General features: G+C 36.0%; 2 protein-coding genes and 1 long non-coding RNA gene across 5 annotated transcripts in view; 2 read left to right on the top strand and 1 right to left on the bottom strand.

The window, feature by feature from the left end:
- Positions 1,329–1,865, bottom strand: LOC110268492 (bromodomain-containing protein 4-like). The gene has a single exon (XM_021114693.1). The coding sequence runs from the start codon at positions 1,863–1,865 to the stop codon at positions 1,329–1,331; it is 537 nt and encodes a 178-aa protein (XP_020970352.1).
- Positions 8,132–9,447, top strand: LOC110268216. 2 transcript variants are annotated; one of them, XR_002356326.1, is made up of 3 exons: positions 8,132–8,648; positions 8,745–8,874; positions 9,046–9,447. It is a non-coding gene; the product is annotated as an uncharacterized LOC110268216 (long non-coding RNA). The 2 variants fall into 2 exon arrangements; XR_002356327.1 differs by lacking the exon at positions 9,046–9,447 and adding an exon at positions 8,993–9,026.
- Positions 10,030–13,096, top strand: part of LOC107624485 — a 6,915-nt gene continuing 3,848 nt past the window's right edge. Inside the window, exons 1-4 of one of the 2 annotated variants that reach the window (XM_016326975.2) lie at positions 10,032–10,678; positions 10,768–10,883; positions 10,965–11,237; positions 12,736–13,009. In XM_016326975.2, coding sequence (XP_016182461.1) covers positions 10,793–10,883; positions 10,965–11,237; positions 12,736–12,746 — 375 coding nt within the window. In that variant the 5' untranslated portion in view covers positions 10,032–10,678; positions 10,768–10,792 and the 3' untranslated portion in view covers positions 12,747–13,009. Of the gene's footprint in view, positions 10,679–10,767; positions 10,884–10,964; positions 11,238–12,735; positions 13,010–13,096 lie in introns of those variants that run through there. The other variant, XM_016326976.2, reaches the window with a different exon arrangement.

Raw genomic sequence — 13,096 nt, 5'->3', positions numbered from 1 at the left:
AATCTTGTTACTCAAGATGGTTTTGGGTTTATTGATCCATTGGTGCTAAAAATAAGAGATATCATACATTGGAATTGGCGTGTTGACTTTCGTTTGATTATGCGAGATGCAAACACGGTGGCAGATACTATAGAAAAGATGGCGATGAAGTTACAACTTTCACATGTGGAGCTTCTTTCACCTTGGGAGGAGTTTAAGAGTGGTCTTAAACGGGACTGTCCCTCTATTTAAGCAGTTCCTTATTTTGTTTGTTCTGTTTTTCTTTATTTAATTTATTTCAGTCACCAAAATAAATAAATAAATAAATAAGAGGCAAAAAAAAGTAATATAATCATAAATACCTATGTTCATCTTTGGTCCAATGATATCCTGTCTTCATTGGTGCTGCCTCCTCCCCTGCAGTTGGCACGACCTCCTCCTCTGCAGCCAGCAGTACCTCCTCCCTACCATGATAATAAACAAAATATTTGATAATCAATGAATTTCATGTAAAGAAAAATATTTATATATTTGATCATCTCCATTTCAAAATATTTTATTTATTTCAAAAACAAATCAAAGGGAAAAAAAGTTCATTGTTTATTAGGTTTGTTCATAAAACTTACAAGAAAAAGGAAATATAGAATAAGTAAACAAAAAGAAAGAAAGAATACGAGAAATAAACCTTGCGAAATAAGAAGAGAATGAAAATATTGAGAATACCGACTTGTGATGTTGATGATCGGTCGAATAAGGTGGTAATGGTGGTGGTGGTGGATTGATGATGGAGAGAGGGTTGTGTTCCATCATGATGGTCATGTTATTAGATGCAGCATTGAGAGGAGTGTTTGTAGGATAACCGTTATGGATGGCACTGATGTCGTTCATCAGCTTCTGAAAGCGTTCTTGCAGCTGTGCCGGGGTCCTGCCGGGGAGACGAGCAGCCACTGCCTCCCAGTGGTTGTGTAGAGCATCCTGAAAACAACTGGTAATAACTGACTCAAAAGCTTTGTTCTCCTCCCAAGTCCAGACCCGAGTTGAGGTTGAAGTGGTTGATGACCACCGACATTGGGAATCAGCTCTAACATGTTCCTGGTATCCCACTCAGTCTGAGGGTGAGGCTGAGGCTGAGGTGGGGGATAACCACGTGTCAGCGAAAAAGTCATCCGTCGCTGTCCTTACTATATTCGTCTGAGACGGAGGCCGAGACTCAGAAAGAAGCCGAGGCCGAGACCGAGACCAAGGCTGAGAACAAGGCTGAGGCCAAGGCCAGACCGAGGCTGAGGCCGAGGCCAAGACCAAGGCTGAGGCTGAGGTGGTAGATTACCACACATGCCAAAGGCACACGGCTAAGGCTGAGACGGTAGTTGAGGTGGTTGATTACCACACATGTCAATGGCACATGGCTGAGGCTGAGACTGAAGTGGCCGAGACCAAGACTGAGGCTGAGATGGTAGCTGAGGAGGTTGATTACCACACACGTCAATGGCACACGGCTGAGGTTCAGACTGAAGTGGCCAAGACCAAGGGTGAGGCTGAGACGGTAGCTGAGGTGGTTGATTACCACACACGTCAATGGCACATGACTGAGGCTGAGACTGAAGTGGTTGATGGCTTCCATAATAGTGTTCTGTCCTCTTCATAGCTTCCGGAAAACACTCATCAATAACCGGCTGAGGTGGTTGATTACCACTAACGTCCATGGCACACGGCTGGGGCTGGGGATCACCTACATTGTTTTCGTCCCCATTCCAGACGGGCTCAGGCAGAGGCGGAGACTCAAACTGAAACTGCCGTGGTTCATCGGCATCAAAGTCTATCATATCCCACGGGTCTCTGATATCCCACGGATTCATCATTGCAGAATCTGATTGTTCGTCACTCATTCTTCTTTCTTGGTTTCCTATTTCTTCTTCTTGTTTCTTGGTTTCCTATTTTTAGATATAGTATTTATTTATGTAAGCTTCACTTTTTAAGATAGAGAGTGTCAATTTAATTTTATGGAGAAGTCTAGGGCGAGCAATTTTTATGAAAAAATTAAATGATTTCATTTTAAAAATTCATTCTAGGATTTTTTTTTAAAATCTTTTTGTATTATGTAAATGTAGATAGTTTTAATTAAAGCAAAAGACTATGAGAAGGCATTATATAAGCTTCACTTTTTAAGATAGAGTGTGTCAATTTAATTTATATTATATTATGGATAAAAATTAAAAGATTTCATTTTCAAATTTCAGTTTTAAAATTTCATTCTAGGATTTTTTTTATCTTTTTGTATTATGTAAATTTAGATAGTTTTTAATTAAAACAAAAGACTCTCAAGAACAAAAGGCATAAAATATTGATTTAAATTAAATAGAAGTTTAAATGTAAAACCAAAATTCAAATACAATATTGTAGTGAGGTCGTATACGTTAAAGTAGTAAAATGGAGAGACATAGTGAAGATATTGAAGGCAGTTAATATGAATAAAGTAGTACTTAATCTTGAAACCTAAAATCAAGGTGTTATCTTAGAAGGAGGAGATCTTGTCCAAAATTTTTCATTGGGATCAAAATCCAAACAGAGAGGAAAACATATAGATTTTAAACTCAATATTTTACCCACCTCATTCCATTTCCATTTAACTCTATTGAATCATTTTCCAACACATCATACCAAACAGAGAGGAAAACAAACATACGCAATTCTTCACAGTAGAAAAAGCTTATCAAAGATTAAGGTTAATAGTAATTTTGAATGCTAAAAAAATGGGTAAATAATTTTTCCTTAGTCCAAGAAGAGTGTATAAGAAGAGTGTAACCTTCCTTGGAATCAGTGTATCTGTGAAGCTCCAAGTCCAACTCTTGAGCCATCAACAATGCACCACTAGTGTTTGATAAGTTGCTCGAAAGAAAAATTGTGAGAAGAAGAGTAAGAAGGAGCTCCCTCTTAGTAAAAAATGTTGAGAAATGCAGGATGCGGTTGTTGTGAGGTTCATTCTCACAGCTCACAGGGACATGACAACGTTAAGCGCGTTAATTGTAAAAATTGAACTCATTTGTTACCATTTTATTTTTATTAGTTTTTTTTTTGTGACTATTTTATTTTTATTAGTAGTTTCAAATGTTTGAGGTTTGAAAATCAAACGGGTCATCTAAGCAGTGAAATTAGATATTAAAAAATATAATCGAAATTTAATTAGGATTTAATGGGATATAATAAACTAATATATTAATATATATAAAATATTTAAAAAATAGATTTAATTTTTTTTGTAGTTTATTATTTTGAATCGATTAACTGTTAAAATATATATCAGTTTAATTAGGTAATCAATTTTTTTTTATTTTTAATTAATTTTCTGTCAAACAATATATATTAAATCGAACTAATTTGATGGCCAATTCTTAATTAATTGGATAAAACGGATTAATTTCAATCTGATTTTTAATAATATGGTCATGTTAGTTCATTTTAAAAAATAAAAACTCAAAATAAGAATTTTTTAATAGGGGATGGGGATTAATTCTGGGAACGGGGAGCAGGGAGGCATCCCACGCCCCCACCCCGTCCCATTGACATCCCTGTGTTAGTTCATTTTAAAAAATAAAAACTCAAGATAAGAATTTTTTGATAAATTTTTTATAGAGATTTTTTTATATCTAGAAGAGGTAATAGGAGAATTTGATGTCCAATTTTCGTTTTTTTATCTTAACCCTATTAATAAAGAGTAACTGATATAACCTTTTATTTTTAAAAAGGTCAAAAAAATAAATTACCAATTAACTTTTTTTTTTTCATTTCTATTATGGTTACTTTTCTATTTTATGGATAACTTCGATCACTTCGTTTTCTTTCTTATTTTATTCTCTTCATTTAGGTTTTTGTCTACTTTTATTAATTTTTTTACCTCTCTGTATCTTTTTCCATTTATTAAATTAATTATGTGTTACTTTTTTTTTGTCTTCAAAAAATTGTAAAAAAAAAAAATGACTCATAATTAACTATACCAAATTTCTTCCATTTTTATGATAATAAGAAAAATAAAGGGAATAGAAGAATTTGGTGTCTAATTTCTGTTTTCCCATCTTAACCCTGTTAATAAAGAGTAACTGATATGACTCTTTATTTTGAAAAAAAAATCAAAAAAGTAAATTACCAATTAACTTTTTTTTCATTCCTGTTGCGGTTACTTTTCTATTTTACGTATAATTTCCAATCTCTTTGTTTTCTATTTTATTCCATTCTCTTCTTTCAGATCTTTGTTTATTTTTATTAATTTTTTTATCTCTCTGTATCATTTTTTATTTATTAAATTAATTATGTATTACTTTTATTTTTTTTGTCTTCAAAAAATTACAAAAAAAAAATGACTCATAATTAATCCTACCAAAAATTCCATTTTTATGATAACTATGAAAAGTGGTTATAACTTTTCAACAATTTTTGGTAATATAAAAGATGTTTATTTATACTGGATTAAGGCACAGTAATAAAAGACTGAAAGTAGATAGAGTATATATTTTTTGCCTTCGTATGATTTACATAGAAAATTAAGAATGAATCAATTTTTAAGGAAAAAAAAAAGATATACTTTAGAAGGGATGAAGACAAGGCAAAAATAGTCTCAATTTATATGGTTTAATACTAACTATGTACTCTGTGATATATTGTACTCTGATTTGTAATTCGGTCTCAACTTTTAACAAACATAAATAGAGAATTCATTATAAGATATTTTTTTCATATTAAATGAATGTTTTTTTTATATTTCTGTAATTGTGTAGTTTGCAGTCTCTTTAATCATCAAAACGGCACCTAATATCCCAAAATGCAGAGAGCAACATCATGATGATGCTACTACCGTACAACTACTGTGAAAGCCATTGACAATCCAAACTTCACATGATCACCTGCATCATAGTACCCTCCAACCAAGTCCACTTTCAAAAGCAAGAACATATATTTTGTGCAGCTCTTTTTCAGTCTCTACTTTTCGAAGCATGTGGGCAAACGGTTAACCCGCTTAACGGTGACATTGAACTACTGTGGACTGGAAACGGACACATGTGCTAGGCCGCCGTTGAAACGGTGCTCCGAGGAGGCTCCCTCAGGCCTATGCCGGAGCTACTCGGTCTCGACGCGCCTGTTCCTGTCGCTATTGACGCCGGCTCCGAGGGAGAAGTCACGTGCGCTAACGCGCAGAAGCTCCGAAATCCGAACCCGAGTCCGAACATAAGGTTCACGAGCTCCTGATCTGGTAAAGACAGTTTCGGCTGGAAGCGGAAGCGATCGGAGGAGTGGGTCACGGTGAGAAGCAGAGAGGGCTTGACGGTGTGAGAGAGGTCTGTGTGTGTGATTGTTGGAGGTAGGTAGGTTAATGTGAGAGAGAAGATGAAGGTTTTTATAGGTTTTAATTAGGTTTACTTAATCAATTTTAAATTTTTTAAATTTTGAATTTAAAAAATTTAAAATTAATTATTAATATAAATTAATGTGGTTTTGCTTAGTTTTTGGCTGGTAACCTCTTGGTTCCATATGCTTTTCCTTTGTCAGGCTATGTCTTCTCTAATTGTTGACTCATTTCATTGGCTAAATTTTCTGTCATTTGATCAAGAGAATCTCAATGATGCTCCTGAATCTTCCTTCAAGTTTAAGAACAATTTATTTTTATATAATATCAAATATGAAATAAATTACAATATCAAAATAATTAATTGCATTTATATGGATCAACCATTAAAAAATAAGACTAGTAAGTTAATCTATTATTCACCATAACTCTTTTAATTCAGGTAGTACAAAATAAAAAAATTTAGAAATAAGGTATCTTTTAAAAAAAATTAAATGTAAAAAATTGAAAATAAAAATTATTTTAAAAAAATGAAAATAAAAAACTAAATCTAAACCTGTTCTTAACAACCCCCTTTTCTCTATCCATGATGAGATGTCAGACATGGGTGAAGCACTGAACCTGGTGAAAATTATGCTAAGGTTGAAGGTCTAGCTTGGAAAAATGTTCAGCTGGAAGAAAGAAACACATATACATAGAAACTGCGAGACACCTACCGCGATTTTTAGCCATTTTGCATATCAGCATAAACCATTGTAGGGGTATAGGTTTATGCACGTTTGTAATTCACATATAAACCGCGACACCCCTATCGTGGATTATGTGCAGTTTGGTTTCGAACGTAATCTGCGAGACCCCTGTAGCGGTTTACGTTCATTTGTAAACCATGGATCCCCTGTCGCAGTTTACATAGTTTATGAAAAAAATGCATTTTGGTATCCGTTTTTGCAAAATGTGTATTCTGGTAAAATTGGAAGTCAAATTATTTATTTTGGTAAATTACCCTCTGTTTTAATTTGTATTTTTTGTTTAGTTTATTTTTAATCAAATTTGATTTATTTATGGGCAATTTACTGAAATAAATAAACTGGCCTCCAAATTTACCAGGATACACATTTTGCAAAATGGATACCGAAATGTATTTTTTCTATAAACTATGTAAATCGCGACAGGAGTTTCGCAGTTTACGAATGCACGTAATCCGCTACAGGGTATCACGGATTACGTTCGAAGCAAATCATCACATAATCCGTGGTAGGGGTGTCGCAGTTTATGTGTGATGATGCAAACGTGCATAAACCGCTACAGGGATCTAGCGGTTTATGCTTTGTCAAATTCGTCTATATATACCACTCAAGATAGGGAGTGTGGCATTTGAGGAGAGTTATTTTCACACTTTCACAAATGGATAGTGAGGAGAGCTTATTGGTTCTAGTCCACTGCTCTGGTAAAATAAAAAAAAAAGGTAATAGGCATGGTGCTAAGTTCACTGATAAAGAATCGCTAAGCATTTTTATCCGTTTGATTGATACTTTGTTAGATCTGAAGAGGAACATATTGTAGAAGGCAGGGTTGTGTGGGGCCAAGTTGGTGAAGAAGGTATTCTACAAGATTCCGATGGTGGTTGTGTCAAGTGGTGTGCAGTATAAATTATTTGTGGTAGGGTCGGATGAAGACATGGAGGTCTTGTTTCATTGTCGGCGGAGTTTTTCGGAGGTGAGAATACACGAGTTGTTTGCCAAGTTGGAAGACCGTGTCGACAGTTCCGGGGCTTCAGCGCCAAATCCTCAGTCGACGACAGTGGGGGGTGCTTCGACTTCGATGCGTGTCGTTGCACCTGGTTGTCTCTTAGCTGCACCTTCACTTGTTCTAGCACTGGCAGCTAAGTCACCTGGTTTGATTACTGGTCTTGTTGGTGGTGGTGAGCTGGATCACGTTGAGGACGCGATACGGGAAGATGATTCGGACGATGAGCCCGATCACATATCGGAAGATAGTGAGGCGGAGACTCCAGTGGCCCCAACTGCACCTTAGGGGCCATCCAGTTCTGGGGCCCACCAACAACTGTAAGACCCAAGACTTTTGAAAAGTCCTATTTTGAATTAATCTCAAATTATATATTTATTTATAGTTTTAATTTTAAAAATTATTTTTAGTAAAAATAATTAAAGGCAATTAATTGGATTTGAAATAAATTAAAGTTTTTATCCAAACTTTATACTTATGGATTATTTTTCTATTTGTTGTTAAAGTTTTAGAAATTCGAAAAATAATGAGGTTTGGCTATTTAAATTAGAATTTTGTCTAATTTTATAATTATTGAATTATTTTCTATATTTAAATTATAAAATTGGTTATATTCTCTATATTCTCATAATTTAAAAAAACTATTTTAAAATTCTATTTGGCTATTTTTATGAAAAAAAAATCCATAAAATTCATTTTTCACTTATTTGAGCCTATTTACTCCTAAAATATTATCAATAAAAGTTCTCTTGAATAACAAAAAAAAAAAAATAATAACACAAGATTTAAGTTTAATTATTCTAAGTTGAAGTACAACATAAAAAATTAAAAATAAGATATCATAAAATTCATAAAACAACACACTAAAATTCATATCACATTAAGGTTTACTTTCTTAAACTATGCTATTTATATGAGACATGCGGATATGCGGATATGCGGATCGGATATGCGGATATCACTGCTAAATTCGCAATCCGATGGCTCTGCGAATCGGATAATATTCGCAAAATTCGGATTAAATGCGGATAATTACCGTGGATATGTGGATATTATCCGATCCATGTGCAGCCCTAGAAATAAAGAAAAGAAAGGAAAGAAAGAAAGGGAAGAACGGAGAGGGTGAGAAAAGGGGAAGAGGGAAACAGATCCGCAGAGGAGGAGAAACGGGGAAGAGAGAGATCTGAAGGGAGAGGAAGATCGTGACTGGCGCCGCCGCCGCCTCGCCCAACTGCCATGCTTCTCGTTGTCGCCGCCGAAGGGAAGAGGGAGAGAGAGCGCCGTCGAACAGAACGCGAGAAGGGAGAGGAGTTGTGTTCTGTTGTTGACGTCGCACCACCGCCACGCCGCCGTGCTGTGTGAAGTCACCGCAGTCGCCTCGATCCTCGCCGTCGTCGTTCTCGGCCCGAGCCCTTGCCGTCGTCGATGGGGTCGAATCCGCCGCCAGTTTGAGCTAAGGGAGAGGAAACGCGTATAGGTGATAGAACAGGGGGCTTCGTGGGAGCTCCGCCACTGCCCAACCACCGTCGCAGGAGGAACGTCCTGCCACCACTGTGCTCCGTCGCTGTCGAAATCAGAACATCCACCGGTAACTCTGCTTCTTCCTTACTTAAAATATGTTCTGCTTCTATTCTATTCCACTGTTTTGATTATTGTTGGTGTCTCTGTTGGCTTAATCACTCAGATTAATGCTACCGCCGCCACTGGCTTGCCATTTCTGCTCGGTTGTGCCCTTATTTGCCGTTCTGATTGTTGAAAGGAAATGTTGTCGAAGCTATAGCTTCTCCATTCCCCATTCTCTTGTTTCTTTTCTGGTAAGAAAAATTCTGTTGTGCTTTATCTCGCCATAATACTCCATTCCGACTCTGTTTTATTAGTGCATAATGTTCCTCTTTGCCTTGCTTGGTTGTGTTTATTCTGTCTGTTACCTAGAGCTGCTGTGTTTGCAGTTATTACTTTTGCTTTTCGTTCTTATCCGTTAGCAGAGGGTGCTTGGAATACAAATCATGATGTAGCTACTGCAGAATAAGGTGAAAAGAGGGTTTATCGCGTTAAAATCGGTGCGGGTTTGATTCTTTGAGGTATGGGTTTTTCTTAAAATCTATTTTATATTACAGAGTTGTGATAAATAGATATTGATGCAAAAAGATATACTTCTGTGATTATATTTATCTTGTGGATGTGATGGTTGGTTGGACTAGATTATTGGGTGCTTGATTGCGTGAGTGATGTATGGTTGTTGATAAAAATCGGTTTGAAATGTTATTTACTTGATTATTATGAAAGGTGGATTTTCTTGGTTTTGGAGTTTACTTGGTAATATAAATGAATCGATTTTAGAAATAATTTGAGATATGAAAATAAATTGATTCTGGGAGCGGTTTGATTTTGAGTTGATCTAATTTTATAAATGATTTAATATTTGAGCTTATTTGATTTTAAAAAGAGTTTTATTGTTGGAATTGGTTTGATTTGAAAATAATTTGATATTGGAACTGGTTCAACTCTGGAAAATGTTTGAGATTTGAAAATGGTTGAGAAAAGGTTTGAGAAATGTTTGTTATTAATAAATTATTTATGATTTATTATATTTTTAGAGATTTTTATATATAGGTTGAGTAAATTTTTATTTATTATTTAGAGTTCTTATAATTAAAAAATAGTGAATATTTTATATACTTTAATTTTAAATATTTAGATTTTTAACTTTATTTTATAAATGAAGGAGAATTAATTTATTTATCACTAATTTTTATTAAATTGGTATTTAATTGAAAATTATTTAAAGATTGATAATCAAAAGATATTTTAAAAATGGATACTTTATATTTAATTTAATTTTTATTATTATCCTACTTTTATTTATTTCATAAAAATTATACTACTATACCTATTTTTAATAAAAATTCCCTAATCTACCCCAACCTTAGCTAACCGACACTCCCCAACCCCTACTCACACAAGGCACTCACGCAACAAGCACAAACACTACACCCTGAAACAATGAAACAAGGAAAGAAAGAAAAGAAAGGGAAGAGAGGATAGGGGGCGCAGGAAAAAGAAAAGCAAAAGGGGGAAACAGAGGTCAGAGGGGGGAAGGAAGTCGCCGCGCCCTACCCATTCGTCGCCGCCGTCTGAGGAGCTTCCATGGCCGCTACTGTTGAGCTCGCAGGTGAGAGAAAGAGAGACGCGCGAGGGAGGAAGGCTTTGCAAGGAACGTCGCGTCGCTGCTGTGAACCCACCGCCACCAGGGCCAGTAGCCGTTCGTGAAGCCATCGCCGTCAGCCCCGTCGCCGCCGTCGCCTCAAGGCTCGCCATCATCATCCTTGGCGGGTGCCCTTGCTGCCGCTGGTGGAGACGAATCCGCCGCTGGTCTGAGCTAAGAAGAAACGCATGGAGAGGGGGTGAACGAAGCCCTCGCAGGAACCGCCGTCTAGAAAGGGTTCAGGTCGCCATTGATGGGGCTAGCCGGAACTGTTCCAAGGTTTTTGCCGTTGATTTTGATTTTGTTCTGTTTCGGTTGAAGCCGTTGAAGCCGTTGCTGCCTCTAGTCGCCGGAAAGCCACCACTACTCCTTCTGCCCTGCCCCTGTTTCGTTAGGGTTTGCTGCTTTTCATGGTGAGACTGAACTTGTTTTGCCTCATTCACCATGTCAGTTGGTTTTAGTTTCACCTAATATCCACTTCATGTTAATTTTAATTTGTCAGAATAAATTGTTACTATTCGGTGTTGATGTTGCTGCTGTTATCACTGCTGGTTCTAATGCCATTGCTGCTATTGCTGTTAATTTGGAATAAGTGGGTTTGTCGCCTTTGCCTTCTTGGTAAGCGTTTTTACTTCCAGAACTTTTGAAATCGATATTCCAATATAAGTTATTAGAGGCTCTGAGCTGTTGGTATTGTAGGGTTGAATTCCGATGATTTTATATCAAATTTAAGGTTGCTGTTGGACCATCAGAGTTTCTGGCCGCTGTCGGAGCCGCCGCCGGGTCAGCTCGGGATTGCGGCTGTTCCATTTTACTCTTACTGTAGGATTGAGTTGTCGGGATTGCCTGTTGCAATTAAAACCGTTTCTGCTATTGAGGAAGTGAGCAGACCTGCGATTGAAGCTGCAGTTTATTTCGGGTGGAGAGGAATGATTCTTGTGACGCCTTTAGTTTATGGGTTCAACTTCCGAGGTAGGGGTTTTCTTAAAATTCATTTTATCTTACAGAGTTGTTATAAATAGATATTAATGTGAGAAACATATGTCTGTGATTATGATTGTTTTATAAATGTGGTTGTTTGCTGGACTGAATGACTGATTGCTTGATTGCTTGAGTAGTTTGTGACTGCTGAAAAGAAATTAGTTTGAAAGGTTATTTATTTGATTATTATGAAAAGTGGCTTTCTTGGTTTTGAAGCTGTTTTTGAGAATGTAAACGAATCGGCTTTGGACATGATTTGAAATATGAAAATGAATTAATGTTAGAAACGGTTAATTTTGAGTTAGTTTGACTTTAAAAGTGATTTAGTATTTGAGCTGGTTTGATTTTAAAAAGAGATTTATTATTGGCATCGATTCACTTTGAAAATAATTTAATATTGGAAATAGTTGAGTTTTGGAAGATGATTGAGATTTGGAAATGGATGAGAAAAGGTTTGAGAAATGTTTGGATGGAACCCGAAAAGGGTGGCAGAATCCGAGTTTTAGAGGAGATGCTGCCGAAATTTTATAAAATTAGAAGTTTTGTTTGAAGTAATTGTTTAAAAAGATTTAGTTCTTAAACGTTATATGTTTAATATTGATTTATTTAGAAAAGCAAGAATTATGTTTTTGATTGGGATTGTTGATTAATGGAAAGAAGGATGATGAGGATTGATTTGAAATATGATTTTTGAATGAATTTGGAAATGGGATATGGATTGATGAATGAATTATTTATGTGGCTTATGAATTTGAAATATCTGAGACACGAGGTTCCCTGGATTAAGTACCGTGGCTTGCCACCACGTGTACCAGGTTGAAAACTCGGTACTCTGTTGACCCTACGACGTAAGTGTGACCGGGCACTATATAAATTCCCGGGAATGTTACCCCCAATGAGCAATATTGATTATTTGAGAAAAAGCTATGCATAGACTCTTGGGGATGCACGTCGGGGGACAGTCTAAGGACAATTCAGACTTGTCGGGTTGGCTGTATAACCGACAGATGAGCCTCATCAGCCATAGGACAGGCATGCATCATATGCATTTGTATGCTTTGCTTGGGTTTGAACTTGTTTTGGTTTGCCTAATTGCTAAACTGTTCTTAATTGCTATTTGAACTATTTGCTGTAACTGCTACCTACTTGTGCTTTCCTTGTCTGTCTTGCCTGTGTTTGTCCTGGCGTGCTATATTTGAGAATGAACTTTGGTGCTGAATTAATGACTGTATTGTCAGATTGCGTGGTTGGTTTCTGATTGAGATTTTCTTATAAGAAAGGAAATGTTTCTGACTTCTGAAAGATTAAACATTGTTTCTTTGAAAAAGTTTTGAACGATTTTCTATTGGTTTTAAAAGATTCATAAGGCAATGATAATCACTGAGCTTGAAAACAGTTTTCTTATTAAATGTCTTCTTATGACAACTTTGAAACTCCGTGGTGAGACCGTGTGGTTAAGTTCTCACCCCCTACAGTTTTACCTTTTCAGGAACCGGATGAAGAAGCATTAAGAAGAGTTATACTGCGTTTGGTTTATATATGTTGATGTATTAATTAGATTATTTTCTTCCCTCGTCTTTGTTATTACAAATTTGTAAGAGGGATAGGAATTGTATGTTTTATATGTATAATATATTGAGTTATTATGTAAGGAGTCTTGTGTATGAATCTATGCCTGCCTGAATTTTTCTTAAGATAAAGTATTTATTTCTGGTTTTCGAAGAATTCAGTGATATAGTGTCGAGTCACAGGCTCCTATTTTATTATTTAGTATGTAAAGTAGTCGTAATATTTCTTGCTATCAGAGTAGCGCAGCCGGAAGCGTGACTTCTGATAGTGAGGGTGTTACA

This window comes from Arachis ipaensis, chromosome B10 (assembly GCF_000816755.2).
Source record: "Arachis ipaensis cultivar K30076 chromosome B10, Araip1.1, whole genome shotgun sequence".
NCBI classification, from domain to species: domain Eukaryota; kingdom Viridiplantae; phylum Streptophyta; class Magnoliopsida; order Fabales; family Fabaceae; genus Arachis; species Arachis ipaensis.
The sequence above is the reverse complement of the archived record's forward strand: the minus strand, read 5'-3'. Positions and strand labels throughout refer to the sequence as shown.

Bases quoted from the DNA above. Each gene is read 5' to 3' on its own strand.
- LOC110268492 (XM_021114693.1), bottom strand. From the start codon at position 1,865: ATGAGTGACGAACAATCAGATTCTGCAATGATGAATCCGTGGGATATC.